Raw genomic sequence first — 20,995 nt, 5'->3', positions numbered from 1 at the left:
CTCAGGTCATGATCCCAGGGTCCTGGGATTGAGTCCTGTATCAGGGTCTCTGCTCAACGGAGTGTCTGCTTCTCTCTCTACCCCTTCTCCCTGCTAGTGATCTCTCTCTCACACACACACCCTATCTCTCAAATAAATATATAAAATCTTAAAACAAAAAAAAAAAACAAACAAAAAAACACACCTCATATCCTCAATGCTCAGGACAGAGCCTGGCACAATTGGCAGGCTCCAGTGGAGACAAATTAAGTGAATGAATTCGTAGCTGCTGCTTTCTACTTTACTAGATACCATGTTTCCTCCATGCTCTAATAGAGCTCTCAGTCTTACTCTCATGAGTACAAAAATTTTTATGGAACTTGTAATGAGTTCCAACTGTTCAACTCATGGGTTGATATAATTATTGTGCCTATTTCACTAATAAGACAACTGAGGCTTAGAAACTTGAAGTACCTAGCTTTTAGTCATGCAGCAACTAAGTGGCAGAACCAGAATTTGGACTCAGAAAGTCTGGCTTCAGAGTTCTGAGCTCCTAATCACGAAGCTCCCGGCTGTAGTACTCTGTGAAGCCATTGTCCTTCTTTCATTCCTTTTACTACATAAAGAGGCACTGTAACCCTCCAACTACTCTCCTCTTATAACAAAGTTCTGTATGTGCTAATCTTCTATAGCTTTCTTCTTAAAAATCATTGTGTTTCATGTGTCAATTATACTCAAATTAAAAAAAAAAATCTTCCATGGACCTTTATGTCCCATGTATAACTTCCTTATCCAGTAAGTTCCCATAAATTATTGATTTGATTTTTCTTCCACAATGTCTTTTCAATCCCTGGCTACCTTCCTATTCCCCAGAGTCAAATATTAATTCTCTTCTTCATCTCTTCTTCATGACCTCACATCTGAATTGTCAAACAGCTTCATAATGAGTTTTAGGCCTTTCTAACATCTTCCAGACGGCTATGTATCCTGCTTCTTAGACGTCTTACTAAAACAACTTTTTTTTTTTTTTTAAAGATTTTATTTATTTATTTGACAGAGAGAGATCACAAGTAGGCAGAGAGGCAGGCAGAGAGAGAGAGAGGAGGAAGCAGGCTCCCTGCTGAGCAGAGAGCCCGATGCGGGACTCGATCCCAGGACCCTGAGATCATGACCTGAGCTGAAGGCAGCGGCTTAACCCACTGAGCCACCCAGGCGCCCTAAAACAACTTAAATACGGCATTCATTCCATAAATTTTTGCAAAGGCTCCCCATTGTCTGTCAAGAAAAAAAACATCCACAAACCACTGAGCATCTCACATCTGAAACTACATTTCTAGTTTCCTGTTGCTATGCCTACATGGATGGATGGATGGATGGATGGACGGATGGACGGTTGGATGGATGGATGCTTGGATGGATGTATGTATGGTTGAATGGATGGATGGATAGATAGATAATAGATAGATAGATAGATATAGAAAGATATACAGATGTATCTGAGACTCCTGTCAGGCTAGACTAATTGCCAGTCCATAAATACAATTGCCCTTTCTTGTTTGTTTTTTTTTTTTTTTTCCTTCTGAACATTGCTCTCCTTTTGGAATGATTCCTTGGCTCTCTATCTAACAAAGTTGTATGCATCACTCTCAAAGTGATGCTCTCATAAATTCTTTTTTCTGAATGTTGTATCCAGAAATGATGGCTTCCTTGCTCATGTTTGAATAACATTTCTTTCCACTGCATTTGTGGCATTGATTATAGATAGTGCTGCCTCATATGCTTAGGTATTCAAGTCCAAATCTTTCCTCTTCTAACAGATTGTGAATTACTTCATGATAGGGAAGGAATGTATCTAATTCATCTTCACATTCATACATTGTATAGCTCAATACTAGCACAAAATTGGTGCTTGCTAAATATCTGTCAAATGACTGAATGAATAAGTAAATGCTTTATAAGAATGCCTTATATTTGTAACACACAAGTTTAGGGAACTTTTTTTTAATTGGTTACAGTTAGATGATCTTCTAATAAGATTTTATGATATATTAAGGGCAATTAAAATTATTTTCATTAAATAGGAAATGAAATAATGAGCTTAGAAAGTAGAAAAAATGAAATGAAATCTAACAAATATTGAGAATTTCTGAATATTATTCACTTGCTAAACACCTTGCTAATTACTATTTCATTAAGTCCTCATAATATTATCATGTGGTAAGATTATCCTGATTTTGCAGACAGCAAACAAAGACTCATATAGCTTACTGACTCACCAGGAGATAACTGGGCAACCTCTGAACTTCTATTAATACTGCTTTCTCAAGTATAAGGATGCCTTGAATGCCTTGTATTATTTGTATCCTTTTTTTTTTTTAACAATAGGTTTTTTTGACAATAGCACCTCCAGTTTACAAACAGGCAAACTAAGATTCTGAGAGTATGAACCCAAAACCTGGTCTTGATCTGGCTACCTCACTGTGCTGCCTTATGTTGTCACCTGGAGCTCTGGGCTGCTCTATTTTCTTACCTAAAATGACAAACCTTTTCTTATTCCTAGAGTCTTACTCTACATGAATGGGGGCCCTAAAATGACCAGCAATTAATTTTGCTGTTATTTTTTTTAAATTATCATATATTATGGGCATATTATTTCAAACAGTTAAATAGCTTTGCAAAATGTTCAAGGACTTTGTAACCCAGCGACCCTGTTCTTTTACCTATTTTGCTCTTGGGCATCTACCCAGCAGAAAAACATACTATGTTCATCAAAAGTCACATACAAGAATGTGTGTGCAGTCCTTCTCCTCATGTCACATCTTTATTACACTGTAACTTATTCACACAGTGGGGTGCCATGCATCATTCAATGAACTAAAATGCTACAAACAATAGGTTGTAAGACAGAAACTTAACATATCTGTGTGATTCAACTTATGAAAAATTTAAAAACTGGCAAAATGATCTATGGCGTTAGAATTCTGAAGAGGAGTTACTCTTGATGGGAAGTGATTAGTGAGTGACCGGAAGAGAACAGATAGATAGACAGATAGATAGATATCAGATAGAACATCTGATAATGTTCTGTTTCATCCCCTGGATATGGTCACAAGGCATTTTTCTTTTAAAAATCACTGAGCACTACTTTGGATATTCCAGGTTTCCAGTACATATATTATACTTAAATAAAACTCCAATAAGAAATGAAGAATTGATAGAAAATACATCTTTTGAAATAACTTTGTCGCATTATATTCTTTGTCATCTCCAAGCTCTGTGTTGGCAAAACTTGATCTAATGAAAGGAAATTACTTCAACGTATAATCAAAGTTGATTTTAAAATAAATTCTTCAGCTTTCTGATAAATAAAATAAGCTCTTTGCAACTGACATGAAGAATGGGCTTTAGATAGTTCTGCTGAACAAATTGTAGATCTCTATCTTGGCAGAGCAATGATTTCATGCAGAATAGAAGATGCATTTTCTGATGGCCCCACTTGCGGTTCTTTAGATTTATCAAGTCTTATATAAACCACATCATAGCGCCATGCTGATTTCTAGTCACGTGTATGAAGATGTTTGCTGTTCCACTTAAGAATCATTAGTTTTGTAAGACTATTTTTCCTTTCTTCCTTGACATTTCTCATCATGCTCTATAAACTCTAAATTAGCAGATCAAATATAGACTATCTGAAGTGGTTTTTCGTTTTTTTCAGATCCGTGGGGAAATGTCTTTAATTTCATTGGAGTGCAAAAATATGTGTATTTGTCTATGATAATGTTAACTTATTGGTTGAAAACATGATGTGGCATATGTGACTTCTTACCCCTAAACACATTTCACAGTTAAATAAGCTAATGCTTGTGAAGCATACCAGCTCAGAACACAGGCAAGAGAACCCAGGTATTTTGATTTTAGGATCCAGTGCACTTTGTTGTAAAATGGTGGCAAAGACTGACTATTTTTACAATGGACAGAAGAATTATACTACATATGAAATTACTTATAAGAAATCAGGAGAATCAGATCTAACTTTCCTGAATTTGTAACGGCTATATAAGGGTCAGATGCTCGGTTTCCAGGAATCAGACTCTGAGACAGAATTTCAAATCAGGCAATTTATTAGCAAGTGCTTTCTGGAATAATACCTGAAAGGGTAAAGGATGCAGGATTGGGAGGAGGGAGAAATGGAATTGGTGGTGCCCTTTAAGGGGGACTTCAGCTGACCCCACAGGTTGTTCTACTGATGGATCGTCCTTCAGAGTTGTCCCAAAGGAGGCTTCTGGACTTTGTCTCCAATCTTTGTCTGGATATTGATGCAGGCTACCCCCCAATCTCCCACAAGAAATGGGGTATAATCCTGGGTGAGCAACTTTTTTGGCTAAGAGCCATTTCTGGAAAGATGTAGATTTACTTACATTTCTAGTATTTTATTACTTGATGGAACATACGTATTTGTTCAACCTTCGATCCTCTTTCCATTTTCAACTTGTGTTTTCTTGTGGAAAATGCCGGAGGAGAGGAGGGGAATCAGAAGTAGGAGAGATTTTGATTGAAGAAGATGGCCTTTAAGATCACATGAGTTAAAAAGAATTCTGATAATTTAATGTATGAGAGTTTATTAGGCAGAATTTTCTTGAATTTCATTTTTTTTCCCCTACATCTTTGAGGGGGAAAATATAATATCAGATCTTAAAGGAAAAAAGAAGTCTCAAAAAAGTGGCCTGAAGCATCTAGTAAAAAGACTGAGGCAAAGGAAGGCATACAGTTTTTCTTTTTTGATAGCTTAGGAACTGCTTATGACTACTGGTTTGGGGCTTTCTGGAGCATTTACTTTCTGGAGCCAACTCTTTCTCCCCCCGCCCCATTCCCACCATCTGCTTTAGTCACTTGATTGCAAAACTCAAACGATGGGTTGGAGAAGCTATTAAGAAGTGAAATAAAGCTGCATGAGAAAAAGCAGATTTTAAAAACCAGTTTTGTTGGCTTGAGGCATCATGCTACCAGAAGGCCATTTGTACCCACATATGAGGATACTTGTAACCTCTGAAACATTTGCTTCTAAGTCAGAAGTCTCGTATGAGCCTTGGATTCATGGTGTTAGAAGCCAGTATCCTAAAACTGGTCCCTGCTTAATAGATTCTAGAACTGGGCAATCATTCCATCACCCTGCAGGCCCTGTGAATGCCCACATCTGATCAAGAGTGCTTTTCTTAGGAATAATGAGTGCAAACAACTGTTCTAGGACCATTGTAAACACCAACACATACAAGTTTGCAACTATTCAGAACCATGGGAGCAGTGGCAAGAAAGAGAAAGTTAAAAGCTCATTTAAATTTGCGTTAGAAATGAGGTCATTGTCTAATATGTTTGTGACTCCAAATAATAATTTGATCATTACATTATTAAGAACAGTATTTGTTCTTTGACTCTTGAATGGCATACTTCATTCTTCTTCTTACTATGAGTTTCTGCAGGAGGTAGTATTTTTATGTTCCTCTCTAGGTCCCACAGTGCTGTGTCAATGGATTTGCAGAGCAGTTGTTAATGAATGACAGTTGAAAACCCAGAGGTGGTTTCTTCATAGTTCCATAAGCTAATGACTTATTAAATAAAATTAATTGATTGGTAATTCCACTGGATTAGCAAAATCAGCAGGTCAATAGGATAGTGCAGACAAAGTCAAGCTATGGCTTTTAAGCTCATATCTTATGAGCTTATGAGTATGCAATTGTGTTTTTAGGGAGGATTTTGCAAGGCAAAAAAATGGTTTATCAGAGATACATAAATAATCAGAATATTTCTGATGAAGAACTGGTAAAGGTAAAAAAATTTTGGGTGGTGGAGTACAAAAGAAATACAATCATAGCTTTTGGAAAAGCTTCCTAGAGCAGTATGAAAAATAAGAATACCTTGCTTTTTGGGGCGCCTGGGTGGCTCAGTGGATTAAGCCACTGCCTTCGGCTCAGGTCATGATCTCAGTGTCCTGGGATCGAGCCCCGCATCGGGCTCTTTGCTCAGCGGGAGCCTGCTTCTCTCTCTCTCTCTCTGCCTGACTCTCTGCCTACTTGTGATTTCTCTCTCTCTGTCAAATAAATAATAAAAAAAAAAAAAAAAAAAAAAAAAAAAAAAAAAAAAAGAATACCTTGCTTTTTAAGGTTTGTGTCACCTAATTCTTTTCTAATTCCTAATGTCTTAGACATTTCTACAACAAAATACCACATCTTTTATACCACGGCCTTTCTCATCTGAGTAAGTCTTTTGGGCAGCCTGGGGTAACTTATAAAAGACTAAAGCGTGTCTTGAGAAAGTCAGGGATCTGCAGAAATGGGACCAGTGTGGTGACTCAAGCTCATCTCAAAGGATTCCTTCAGACCCAGATCAGAGGCTCCCTTTCCTGTGGTCTCATCTTCTGTCTTATACTCATGGTATCAACATGTACACTTAAGTGTTTACTATTTCAGATTTCCAGACTTCTAGCCGTAACTTGTCGAAGAAAATCTCAGTTGAAAAGGGTAAGACAGAAGGGAGCAAGGCTGTAGGATCCACTAAAGGTTTCCAAGTCCCCTGCTCATAGTGTCCTCCCTCTGATCTCGGTACATCCTCATGGCCACCCTGTGAGGACAGTGGTCTGGTCACTTCCACATCACACGTCATATCCGGGCTGACTAGGTCTAAATAAATGAGGACTTCCCTTAGCTCATGAAGGACAGAACAAAAATTTGGTAATTCTACCAACTTAGATTTTGTTTTATAATCATAATTTCAGTTATTTTCCCCTGCCAGGAAAGAATTTTCCTGTCTAATCTCAAAAATCTTAGCATCACATTTCCCTCAGGTTCAAATTTGAGTTAAAACCTACCATTTAAGGGTGTCTGGGTGGCTCAGTTGATTAAGCATCTGCCTTTGGTTCAGGTCATGATCCCAGGGTCCTGGGATCAAGTTCTGCATCAGGCTCCCTGCTCAACAGGGAGCCTGATTCTCCCTCTTCCTCTGCCCCTCCCCTTCCTCTGCTTGTGCTCTCTCTCTGAGACAAGTAAATAAATAAAATCTTTAAAAAAAATAATAAAAGAGTAAGGGAGAGGACAATCTTTTTCTTTTTATGTCTTTTATTTCATATCAGAAAACCAATTTTAATGAATGCTTTCATATACCAATGTCACTGTTCAGAGAACAAAGATTTTTTTTTTTTTTTACTTTTTAATTTAAATTCAATTTAATTAACATAGACTGCATTATTAGTTTCAGAGGTAGAATTTAGTGATTCATCAGTTGCATGTAACACCCAGTGCTCATTACTTCAAGTGCCCTCCTTAATGCCCTCACCCAGTTACCCCATCATTCCACACACCTCCCCTTCAGCAACCCTCAGTTTGTTTCCTATAAACCCTCAGTTGGTTTGCCTCCGTCTGTTTTCATCTTATTTTATTTTTCCTTCTTTTCTCCAATGTTCACCTGTTTTGCTTCTTAAATTCCACTTGGGAGTAAAACCATATGGTATTTGTCTTTCTCTGGCTGACTTATTTCACTTAGATAATACTCTCTGGTTCCATCCACTTTGTTGCAAATGGCAAGATTTCATTCTTTTTGATGGCTGAGTAATATTCCATTGAAGATATACCACATCTTCTCTAACCATTCATGTGTTGATGGACATCTAGGTTCTTTCCATATTTTGGCTATTATGGACATTGCTACTATAAACATTGGGGTGCAGGAGCTGTTTCAGATCACTATGTTTATATCCTTTCAATAAATACTTAGTAGTGCAATTGCTGGGTCATAGGGTAGCTCTATTTTTAACTTTCTGTGGCATCCCCATAGTGTTTTCCAGAATGGCTGCATCAGTTTGCATTCCCACCAACAGTACATCAGTTTCTCTGCAACCTCAACAACATTTGTTGTTTCTTGAGTTGTTTATTTTAGCCATTCTGACTGATGTGATGGGGTGTGATGTGATAGCTCACTGTGGTATCTTATTGTGGTTTTGATTTGTATTTCCCTGATGCCAAGTACTGAGCATTTTCCATGTGTCTGTTGGCCATTTGTGTATCTTCTTTGTTAACCTGATTTTGAAAAGTGGAGTTTTGCATTTGTGCTGCATTCCATTGGTCACCAGACCAACCCTGGTGAACTGTATCAGGGAACTCGACAAGGATGTGAATACCATGCAGTGGGACTCTATTGCAGGCATCTCAGATCTTGGCTGTAACTAGATCATGAACCCAGGTAGTTTGACCTCAGTGCTTGGGCTCTTTACCACAATGTTGAGAATAACTACAGAACACACATTTATGAATATTCATACATTTCCTAAGGGCAGTATGAGGATATTGGTGGAGTTAGTGGATATTCCATGATTATTTGTTAAAGAACACCTGAAAACGTGAAGGAGATGAAAATATTTATCAAAGGCAGTAGACACTAAATTTCCAAAGAGTCCAGATGTTATATAGATCATCGCAGAAAAGACATAGTAAGGAGAGGTAGAATGAGAAATCATTTCAGTTAAATTCTTTTCACTTCAAAATTTTATCTTTAATTTTTCTACCTCTCCTCCTCAACACATCTCTCAACTCTGTCAAGTACCATGTTGAGAAATACCTACAGAGGGTTTTATTTCTTAAAATTGTAGCTTAAAAAAAAATCTCTACTTTAGATTTCCTGTAGATTATATTTAGTGTCCACATTTTTAAGAATGTTGTAAAAGCTTTCCAGTATCAATATGCCCTGTTCAAAGAGCTAACTAATTCGGTGAGGGAATTTCTACTTGAAAAATCTTTGTGCATCAGTGTGAGATATAAATTCAATTGTCAGCAAGCTGTGTCAGAGCAGATTTCTTGTCATATTTGACCATAGAGCAGAGATTTATTGAAAATTCTTGATGATATCGGTTTCTGAGTTGTTTTACATAAACATAGCAGTGCAGTGAATGCTTTGAACTGTAATGTGAGGGAGGGAGAGAGAGAGAGAGAGAAAAAAAAATGTGTGTGTGTGTGTGTGTTTCTGGCTCTCAACCCTGACATGTAGGAGAAAAATACCAAACGGCATTTCAGTACATAGTGTTGTATCCAGCTTACTTTAGAATGATGATTTCTGCAACAACCATCTTCTAAGTAGGTGTAGACTTCTGTGCCCTTTCAGAAATGAATCATGAATCAAAATGCTTCAAAACCAATGCTTTGGAATACAGACTATTCTATTTCATGCTAGGGAACAGACAATGGGAATTGTTGAGATCCAGAAACATACAATAGGTTTATTATTTTTAAAAGAACTTTTATTATTTGCAAGCCATTTGTACCCAGGTCAGTAGTGAAAATGCAAAAACTAGAAAGGAAAATTCCTTTCTTCCATAATGAAAGACTTGGAACTGCAATATAAATTTAGTCTCTTGGCTTCTCTGAGTTCTCTGATTTTATATTCTGTGGCTTGCCAAATTATTTTATGTTTTTCTATTCAAGTTTATTCAACTCTAACTCCAAGGAGATATTTATGAAATTATTTTTCCCTAAATGTATTATAAAATATTGGTTATGTTCACATAATGATATTGATAAGGAAATGTGCACAATTTGTGGAGTGGATGCCTTCTATATCTAAGGGAAACTATCATTGTCACATTTATTTATGAGTAAAAATTGTCAACCCAGAGACAGCTTTACAATCTGGCAATCAACATTAATGACTACGCAGTGATCCCATTTGATCAGTAAGATGGGTGAAATCATTAAATTGACTGCCTTGGGAGATGAGAGTTTAAGTTTCCTAAATATAGACATTATGTTATCATATGGCTCTTATTTACAAATGTATTCAAGTCCATTATTATTACTATTATTACTATTATTACTAAAGTATCTGTATACCCCAGGAAACTAAATAATATATCAAACCACTTAAATAGTCTCCAGTGGGTTAAAATGACAGATTTCAAAAGAAAATCCTTCTTATTAACTCACTTGAAAAATATAAAGTATCTCTAGCACTGTACTGTGAGAGATAGAAAGACTACAAAATTATAACCTCTTTCTTTAAGAGATTTATAATCATTTTAGCTAATATCTGGCTTGAGTCTCTGACTCTTTTTATAATTTTCCTGTCATCTTTTTTTTCTTTTCCTTTTTTCTGGAGTCTGTTCATGTGTTTATTTACCCACCATTTACTCTTGATAAAATATCTTTAAAGACATTGTGCTATGTACCACTTATTTTCAAATTTTCCATCAATTCTTCCCAAAAATAATTTAGAAAACTTTGTAACACCTCAAGAATTTTTAATTTAACATTTAAAACACTTTGTTATAAATATCTGTGAAGGATGTAATTTCTTTAGTATACTACTCTTTTACATAAATCCAAATGCACAGAAATACCATAGCAATTCAATATCCACCATCATCCATTTACAAAATATATGAGGAAGCATCTCTCTAACAGAGAAAAATTTGGAGTGCCTGGGTGGGCTCAGTTGTTAAGTGTCTGCCTCTGGCTCAGGTCATGATCCCTGCGTCCTGGGATCAAGCCCCACATTAGGCCTCCTGCTCATCCAGAAGGCTGCTTCCCCCCTCCTACTTCCTCTCTCTTGCTGTCTTTCTCTCTGTGTCAAATAAATAAAATCTTTAAAAAAAAAAAAAAGTTGGTGGACTTTAAAAAAAAAAACAGAAAAATGTATACATGTTTCTCCTTGAACTGGTATCTACAATTCATTCTCCCAACAGAATAATACACAAATATAATGTCTTTATGTCTTTTATTGATCATCTATCTTATTTCTTTGCAGTATTATATTTTAATAAGCTGAAATTATTTGTTTAATTATTATAAACTTATGTGAGCATAGCTTTAGGTTTAACTGCTAAGGTTTTTTTCTTTAGGGTTAACATTACAATTAGTATTTCTGTACAATTGTGTTTAAAGGAAGATTTTATTAGTATTCTATCACTTAATGACACAAATGAGGCTTTTTCTGCATAATTACTGGATACATTTGTGGATGAAAGTACTTAATGCATTAGTTCTATTCCAGTGTTTTATTCACCTAAACACTGAGAAATTTTGTTTGTATATATGTGTGGGTGAGTGTTACAACAATGAGAAATTTATAGCACTCAATGATTTGAACCTCCTAATTACATTCCAGAATCATACTGTGAACTCTCATCTGAAGTTATTTTTCATAATATTTCAACTAACTGGATATTGTCCTCCAGTTATGCTGGAAGTAAAAATTTTAGAAACTGCCTGACTTTCATAAGTATTTGTTACTCAGTCAAGCTATTTGCTTTCTCATTTTTAAGAGGTTCATCTATAAGAAACTTCACCAAGATTTATAGAATAATTATAGAATACATGTGCAAATTTTTTCCATGAAGTACTTCATATAATACCATATATTATGAAAGGATTGGAAACATTGAAGCATCACTTTCAATATGCTGTTACCAATATAATTTTTTGAAAAATGTTTTTATTCTCTTAAAATCTATATAGTTTGTATTCATTTCATGGAAAATACCCATCATTTAACCTACTTAAAAGTTAATCCTTATTTTGAAACCAATACTTTTTTTCAATTGTTCAATTCAGATAAACATGTTAACATATATTTCAAGGAGTATTATAAATACACTGAAAAATAAATTCCAGAATGCAATTTCAAAAGCTGTTTTACTAGAAGCAGCCCTTTTGATTTGAAGTGTTTATGTTTAATGTAATGAATCTTCATTTTAAGTTAGAAAAAAATATTTTTAAATCTACATGTTGTTTCTAACTAATTTAAATAATGCAATATCATCCGTATCAATGATCATGAAGTTACTTATGTAAGAGTAATATGATAAAAAGAAAGGTTCTCCTGTGGTAAATGAGCACGCTCATGCATGTTAAACTCCAGTAATTGACATTACTGGAGTGTAATTAAATAAAAATAATGCATATAATAGAACTAACTTTATTGATGTAATAGAAATATACTGCTGAAGATCATTCTAGTATCTAGTTTAGATTGTATTTTTTGTTAATAAAAAGTAGGGAATTCTAAACATTTTATGAGATGATGTAAGATGAAGAGTGACTGCAATCAGAATCAATATTTTATAATGTGACATAGTTTAATAGATATTGAATAATGCTCAATACACCTAGGAAATATTATCTAAGATATTGATCTGTGGGTTTAAGCCAGTACCACTGAAAACTGTTTGGTATTCCTAGACAACATTTAGTTATATTTAAATTAACGTGTCACTAAATTGTACTGTTTTGCTGTTCAAAGGCATTTTCTTCCCATTTAAATAAAAATCTCAAATATGATTATTTAAATAAGAATCTTAAATATTATTATTGCTTTTTTCTCTCCAGAATCTCTCTCAAAAGCATTACATTCTTTCATGGAAGTAACAGAAAATTCCTATTTCCATTGCTCACTTTACACAACATCTTCATTTTCTAAACAACCCAACATATTCTAATGCCACAGTTCTTGCTTAGGAAAGAGAAAAAGACAAAAACAAAACAAAACAAAACAAAAATCAGAAGGCCTTAATGGGGCTTTGCAGTGGCTCGATTCATTGTTTGAAACTGTGGGAAGTTTGAAATCTCAGGGTAGTGCTCTCTGTAAGGGACTGGAAGAGGCAGCTGTCTTTCTTAGAGTAGGAAAGGGACTGTGGAAAGAGAGGCAAGTAAGGGAACCTACATGACACTATTGATGAAGTTCTAGAACCTAGGTGACATGGCAGTCAGGGCTGCCTGAGGGATGCTACACATAGGGCTGAGGGGGAGCGGATGGGGGGGGTACAAGGTGCCAGCTTTTGCTTTGTCCTCAGCCAGCCTTGTGCTCCCTCATCACTATGATGAGTATTTGTAGGTTTGAAGATGTGAAAATTTAGCCCTTTCCTCTTTTCTTTGTTAGGTGGCTACCTAAGAAAAATAATAATAGGGGTGCCTGGGTGGCTCAGTAGGTTAAGCCTCTGCCTTCTGCCTAGTTCATGATCTCAGGGTCCTGGGATCAAGCCCCACATCAGGCTCTCTGCTCAGCAGGGAGCCCGCTTCTTCTCTCTGCCCACCTCTCTGCCTACTTGGGATCTCTGTCAAATAAATAAAATCTTAAAAAAAAAAAAAAGAAAAGAAAAAAAAGAAAAAAATAATAATAACAACACCTTCTTTTTTTTTTTTTTTTTGCAGCTGTCGTGAGTGCCATCCCTGTGCCTACCCTGGAAAGTGCCCAGTACCCAGGAATCCTCCCGTCTCCCACGTGTGGATACCCGCACCCACAGTTTACCCTCCGGCCCGTGCCATTCCCCACACTGTCTGTGGACCGAGGTTTCGGAGCAGGAAAAAGTCAGTGTAATGCATTTTCCTTTCTTTTTACTAAGAAATGGATAAAAACCAAGGACGTCTTGTTCAATGTATAGCATTTTGACATTCTCATTTACCTCTGCTCTGGGTCAAAATCAGAGGACTGATTCGCTGGCAGCCTTTCCACAGCACTTTCCATGGACAATATGGGTAGCTGTGGGGAAACAAAGCTTAGTAAAGCAATGATGTGTTGGGTGCTTGAAATTCATATGTTTCTGTCAACTAGGGAATGACTAATCAAGTGACTGTTCTCCAGCATATTCTTATGTAAGTGTCCGTTGGTTATATTTAAAGGTATCTCATTGATTCCTCATGGACCAATGCTTAAATGAATACTTTAGCCTTCTTAAATCCATTAAGCAAGATCTTTTGATTTTTTAATTAATAATTGTTGGAGACGGAAAAAAATTTCCAAAGGAGTATTTCATTTGTTTTTGTATTATTATTTTTCTGATTTTAATGAGATAATAGTTGACATATAACATTGTGTAAATTTAAAGTTTAGAATGTGTTGATTTGCTACACTTACATATTACAGAATGGTTACCACCATAAAATTGGTTAATACCCTCCTCACGTTATATAATTTCCATTTCTTTTTTGTGGTGAGGTTTTAAATGTACTTTCTTAGCAACTTTCAAGTATACAAAACAGTATTATTAGCTATAATCACTATGCTGCACATTAGACGCCCAAGTTATAATCACTTATAACTTGAAGTTTGTACTCTTTGACCAAGATCATTCTTTTTTTCTCTGTCCCCCAGATCCTGGTAACCACAATTCTAGTTGCTATTTTTATGAGTTTGTCTTTTTAGTTTCTATATATAAGGGATATCATACAGTATCTTTCTTTTCCTAACTTTTTTCACTTAGCATAATGCCCTCAAGGTCATCCATTTGTTGCAAACAGCAGGGTGTCCTTCTTTCTCATAGCTGAATAATACTCCATTTTGCATATATACCATATCTTCTTTATCTACATCCATTGATGGATGCTTAATTGTTTCCATACCTTGGCTATTCTGAATAATGCTACAGTAAGCATGGGAGTGTGTGTATATCTTCAAGATCTCGTTTTCATTTCTTTTGGATAATACCCAGAAGTGAGATTTCTGGACTATATAATAGTTCTATTTTTTTAATTTTTTTTAGGAAACTTCATACTCTTTTCCATAGTAGCTGTGCCATTTTACATTTTCAGCAACAGTGCACTCTTTTGTCCGTGTCTCTTTTGTCTTTTTGTTGATAGCCATTCTAACAGGTATGAGGTGATATCCCATTGTGATTTTGATTTGCATTTCCCTGATAATTAGTAAGGTCAAATACCTTTTCCACATATTTGATGACCATTTATATGTCTTCTTTGGAAAATGTATATTCAGTTCTTCTACACATTTTAATCCAGTTTTTTGCTATTGTATTGTGTGAATGTGTTACATATTTTAGAATGTGTTACATGTTAACCCTTTATCAGATATGCAGTTGGCAAATATTTCCTCCCATTCTGTAAACTGCTTTTCATTTTGTTGATAGTTCTCTTTTAGCTGTACAGAAGCTTTTTAATTTGATGTAATCCCATTAGTTTATATTTGCTTTTGTTGCTTTAGCTTTTTGTTGTCAAATCCAAAAAGTCATTGCTAAAACCCATGTCCAGGAGATTATGCCCTATGTTTTCTTCTAGTTTTAAAGTTTTGGGTCAGGTCTTACATTCAAGTCTTTAATCCATGTGAATTCATTTTGTGTACAGCATAAGAAATCCAGTTTCATTTTTTTAAAAGAGGCAATTCCGTCTTCTCAATGCCATTTATTAAAGAGACTATTTCCCCTGCCCCTGTATTTTCTTGGCTTTTGGGCGTAAATTCATTGACCATGTATACATGGGTGTATGTCCAGGCTCTCCCATACTGTTTGACTATTATAGCATCTTAATATAGTGTGAAATCAGGAAATGTGATGCCTCCAGCTTGATCTTCTTTCTCAGTACTGTTTTGGCTATTTCAGGTCTTTTCTGGTTCCATACAAATTTTGAGATTTTTGTTCTATTTCTGTGAAAATGGCATTGGATTTTTGATAGGGATTGCATTGACTATGTAGATAACTTTGGGTAGTATAGAAATTTTAACAATATTAATTCTTTCAAACCATGAGCATGAAATATCTTTCCTTTTATTTATGTCTTCTTCAATTTCTTTCATCAAAGTCTTATAGTTTTCAGTGTAAAGATCTTTTACCTCCTTGATTAAATTTATTCCTAAATGTTTTATTCTTTTTGACACAATTGCAAATGAGATTGTTTTCTTAATTTCTCTGATAGTTCAGTGGTAGCACATATGAATGTAACTGATTTTTGTGTATCAATTTTATATCCTGAAAGTACTATTTGATTTGGTTTAAGGAAAGTAAGTATGGACAGAGACTCCCAATCTATTATATACACCCCGGTGGTTTCTCTTATGCCATTTGACTTTTTTTTCCTTCAAGAACAGCTTTTTAAAATTGATTTTATGGCTCTCTTCTCTTAGTTAGGAACAGGTGACTCAGCAGCTCATGTGAGATAGGATGTTTTGTAATAGATAAGACGGTAACAACAATAAAATATATTTGTGAGGTAAGCTATATTTTTTTCTAGCCTAACAGGAACAGCTCTAAGAAATCATAAATCCTCTAGATGTAGCAAGGTTAGAATTAAAAGGCATCAAAAATCTGCCAAAAGAGAATTAGATTTATTTTCCCTTTTCTCACTGCACGTCATGTCTACAGAATAGAGTTGTGTGCAGAAACTCAGGAAAAATGGTTTCCCAAACCATATTGAAGAGAATTAAATGAGAAAGATATGGGAAGTCCAAAAAGAAAAATTTCCAAATCCCAGGACAGCTAGGAAGGTGATTCTAGTCAAAGAATTCAGAACCACGGGTCCCTTCTTTAGCTTCTGAAACAAAACTAGCAGAAAATAAATGATCATAGTTTTTGTTTAGTTTCTCCTCATCGAATCACCGTCTACTATTTTCTTTTGATTTCATCTATCCTCTGACTTTAGAAGTGTGAGAAGAATGTGTAGAACGACCTTTATCTCTTGACTACACAAGACCAAGTCAAGCCAAAGTTCAGTTTTTTTAAGGAAATTAACCATTTTGTTTTATTTTTGGTGTATTCCTGTCATCTCTTTTTCTCATTTAAAGGCATAGTTTCCTTCTGAGAACTCAGCATCCCATTACTCTTTTCTTTTTCTCTTGATTCAGTGCAATGTGGAAAACCATCTCATTGAATCCTAGGCATAATCATTCCAGAAGTTAAATTTCAATGAAAAAGAATATAATAAATGAGTTAGCATTTTTTTTTTTCCTTTCCCCATTGGCCAAAATCAGTTATATGGAGAAGCTCAGTACCAAGAGAAGTATATATTCCACCCAAAATGAACTAGAGAATTTGCAGGGGAAGGGAGGGAAGGGTGAGTTGTGAGCAAATAATATAGTTTGTCCAAGATTACCATACACCATCAGGATGGTCTGAATCACTGTTTCTCATCTCAGAGTCCATGCACATTCTTCTACCATGAATGTAGTTGTTTCTTAGGCTGCCATCACAAGGTACCATAAACTCGGTGGTTTAAATGACAGAAATTTATTCTCTCATAGTTCTGGAGGCTAGAACTCCAAACTCAAGGTGCTGTCAGGGTTATGTTCCCCCCAGAGTCTCCAGCGGTGGATTTATCTTTGCCTCTTCCAGCTTCTGGTAGTCCTAGACATCCCTTGGCTGTGGCAGCGTAACTCCAGTATCTGCCTCTTTCACATGGCTGTCCTCCCTTTGCCTGAAGAGGTCTTAGAGACCCAGACCTCCAAGGACATATTTGGGGGCCAGAGAGCAAAGTTTTGGGTTTTTTTTTTTTTAAATTCATGAGGAAGAGAGAGTGTGAGAGAGAGAGAGGCGGAGGCAAAGGAAGAAGCAGGCTCCCCGCTTCTGCATTGGGATCCCAATGCAGGGCTCGATCCCAGGGGCCTGGGATACAGATGTTAAGCCAGCTGAGCCACCCAGCTGCCCAGGGAACAAACTTTTATGAAGAGAACTGGTCTCCCAAAAAGATATATTGAAGTTTTAACCTCCAATACCTGTGAATGCGACCTTATTTAGAAAGAGGATCTTTTCATATGTCACCAAGTTAAGGTGAGCTCATGCTGAGTTAGTGTGGGTCCTAATCCCATATGCCTTGTGTCCTTAGAAGAGAAGAGACAGACACACAGGGAGAAGATGGCCGTGTGACAACAGAGGAAGAAGCTAGACTGATGCATGCAAAAGCCAAAAAACAATAAATAAACTAAGTTAAAATGTGTTCTTATTTGTGGTTAAATACTGCAGATTTGTTTATGTCTGTGGTTAGAGTCTCATGTAGCACTCTTGTGCAGGACTTTGATAGAGCAGGCTGTGTATATGTGGGGACAGAGCGTATACTAGAAATCTCTGTACCTTTCTCTCAGTTTTATACTGAACCTAAAACAGCTCTGATAGAAATAAATAAATGTGTGAATGAATAAGTAAAGATATAAATGAATAAAAGAAAAATTTGGTCTTTTTAGTAATTTTTAAAACTTTTGTTAATTTATTTAAAAGTAAGGATTATTAAATAAGGGTAGTTATAGAACTATAATCCATAATGTAAACATAAAATATATAATGCAATTAGTATATAAAGTTATATAAATAAAGGATCCCTAAAGAGGGCTTAGCTTAGGGGCACTTGGGTGGCTCAGTGGGTTAAAGCCTCTGCTTTCGGCTCAGGTCATGATCCCAGGGTCCTGGGATCGAGCACCGCAGGGAGCCTGCTTCCTCCTCTCTCTCTGCCTGCCTCTCTGCATACTTGTGATCTCTGTCTGTCAAATGAATAAATAAAATCTTAAAAAAAAAAAAAAAAAAAAAAAAAAGAGGGCTTAGCTTGGGTGCCTGGGTGGCTCAATCGGTTAAGCAGCTACCTTCCACTCAGATGATGATCCCAGGTCCTGGGATGGAGTCCCACACTGCATGCTCAGCAGGGAGTCTGCTTCTCCCTCTCCCTCTGCCTGTTGCTCCCCCTGCTTGTGTGCTCTGTCTCTCTCTCTCTCTCTGTCAAATAAGTAAATGAAATCTTTTTATAAAAAGAGTGCTTAGCTTAATTTTTGAACTTGATATAAAATCATAAGACACAATTTTAGATCCCAGCCAAAACTTCACAGATTTTTAAAATATATATTCATTCATGCATCAGGTAATTTTTTAGCAAAAGGAATGTACAATGTGAAAGAAATAGAGAGGAATATATGCTTCCATGTGATAGCTTAGGAAAGGAAAAGAAATAAGTACCCTCTCTTCTAGGAAACCAAATATTCTCTAAATCACTGTCAGAACCATTTAACTTCCAGCCATTCAGTATCGGTTTCTAAATGCCTTAGAGACCACTAAACATCCCTGTTCCTTCTCAAGCGAAAACATTTCATGACTCTGGCTGGAGATATCTTATTAGTCACCTTGAGAAACAACAAAAGTCACACACAGGAAAAGAAAAAACTGTGCCAAGTGTGGAGGCTCTCCTTCCTCCAAAGTTATCTGAAAGACCTTTGAGTTGCCCAAGAATCACTAAATGAATCACATAAACTCTGCTTCGAGAGAGCTGCTCCTTTCTGAAAGTCACAAATAAAGCTGAACTTCTCTCCTAACTAAAGAAAAAGAAAGTTGTAGGAGATCATTTATTTGCATTACACACATTTGGTTATCCACTGATAAAGACTTATATAATTCTGGTGGACAGATACCTCCTCATTCTACTAACAAGCCATAGTTCTGGTCTTAGCTTCAGTAGTTCAATAAGTCTTGTTCCTGGGGAATAAGAAACAGTGCCATATTTTGAAAACTTCAACCAACAGATAGTCTTGAGGCCCCATTTCTACAAGACACTATAAACCTAGTGCCCCCATTTTCTCATCCTTGAAAGAGGTAGATACCAGAGATTAGGCAATTTTTTATCATTCCTTTCAGTGTGGGTGTTGCCTTAGTGAGAAGGCTGGTCAACCTCACTCATGTTATTTTTCTGTCCCAACTCTCCCCCCAATTGGAAATCCAATAATAATGGGACTTAACCTAGATAGAATCATGGGCATAGTTGAGTTTATAAATTTCTCTATAGGGACTATGCAAAAATTCACACTATCAGGAACTGGGGTTACTCAGGAATATCGCACAGTTTTTGTTCTGAGATTAATGAGTGAATTGGGTTCCTTAAGTGTTCATGTCTCAAAGTCTTTGTGTAGAGCTACTGGCATGCTCTATTTCTTTCAAATACTACAATTTGCAATAGAAGAAAAATGCCCATTTCCATTTTTGCAATATTTTTGCCAGTCATTCTATAGCAATTATTTATGTGTTGACATTAATTATTATAAAGCACCTTGAAATTCAAATCTGCTGTGTAATTGTACGCTATTTGTACAATGGAGTTCCACCATTTCATCATTTGAAAACGAGTGCCTTGCCAGCACTTCCTTGATTCTCCCTTTTTTTTGCAGGAAGGCTGTGCTTCATGGGCAAAGGGAGGTTTTTTTTTGCTTTCCAAGCTCTGAAATACCATGTCACTGAGCCAATTCGCTTCATATAGGTGTCCTGATGCTGGCAACTGAACTGGCCAAAGGACTCATCTGACACGAGGGCTTTGCTCCAGGGGAGCCATGGCTATCGCATTTAAGAGGTTTGATTCCCTCAAATGTCAGCCAGTTCTGAAAAGCATTTCTTTTGCTCCACATAAAATACGAGAATTATGAATTGACTAAAGAAAACCTTGCCCATTGTATTAGATATTAAGCAAACATCATTTTCAACAAAATAGAACTAGTTCCTTACAGATTAGTGATGCATTCAGTCTCCCATTCCCACTTAGCACATTCACTTAGGCACTTTCCTTTCCACTGTGTGTGGTACTAAAGATTGATTTTGCCAGTGAGCTGGTCCATCTGTGCGGAGCTACCATTATTCCCTCAAATGTGTTCCCAGTGGGAATCATGGTGACCACCTGAAGACCTAGGGATGGAGGACTGGGCATGTGTAGAATTTGTGTCTTTAGAGATGCCAGTGAGCAATGCCATTAAAGAGAATAGGAATGGGAGTGACCCCCAAATATTCCATGATGTCATCAAAATTTCTCTGAAGCCTGAGGTTTTTGAGAAACTAAATTTTATTTTTGTGTGTGTGAGAAATTAAATTTTAGAAGACTAAAAAAGTGCATGTCAATTTTGTTAAGTCTAATGTCAATAATATTTTAACATAAATCTTTTTCATTTCAAAAATGTAGAAGAAATAGAATATGAAAATATGAAGGAAGGAATAAAGAACACAAAATATATCATTATTTCTTTAATGGCTAAAGCAGTTTCTAAAATATGATATGGATGTATTACAATCCATCTCCAATACAGTTACTTAGGGCAGATTTCTATGGAAATTGTGAAATTTCTTTCCCTGGAAAGATATTCTTAATATGGTAGTATGCACCTGTAATAAAAACCAACCCATTGGTAATGAAGAGGAACCCAGATATAGGTTCCTACAACCTCTTCTCTCTGAGCTAGAGCTAAGAAATACTGTTATTTGGATATTGACCATTGGTCATTTTCTCCCTTAGATTAAATATGAGTCCAG

The 20,995-nt window shown here is 36.1% G+C and overlaps 1 protein-coding gene across 1 annotated transcript in view; it reads left to right on the top strand.

The window, feature by feature from the left end:
• Nucleotides 1–20,995, top strand: part of DCC (DCC netrin 1 receptor) — a 769,602-nt gene that overhangs the window by 711,818 nt on the left and 36,789 nt on the right. Inside the window, exon 25 of the mRNA XM_059139941.1 lies at nt 13,164–13,319. Coding sequence (XP_058995924.1) covers nt 13,164–13,319 — 156 coding nt within the window. The remainder of the gene's footprint in view (nt 1–13,163; nt 13,320–20,995) is intronic.

Source organism: Mustela lutreola, chromosome 11 (genome assembly GCF_030435805.1).
Source record: "Mustela lutreola isolate mMusLut2 chromosome 11, mMusLut2.pri, whole genome shotgun sequence".
Taxonomy (NCBI): Eukaryota; Metazoa; Chordata; class Mammalia; order Carnivora; family Mustelidae; genus Mustela; species Mustela lutreola.
The sequence above is the reverse complement of the archived record's forward strand: the minus strand, read 5'-3'. Positions and strand labels throughout refer to the sequence as shown.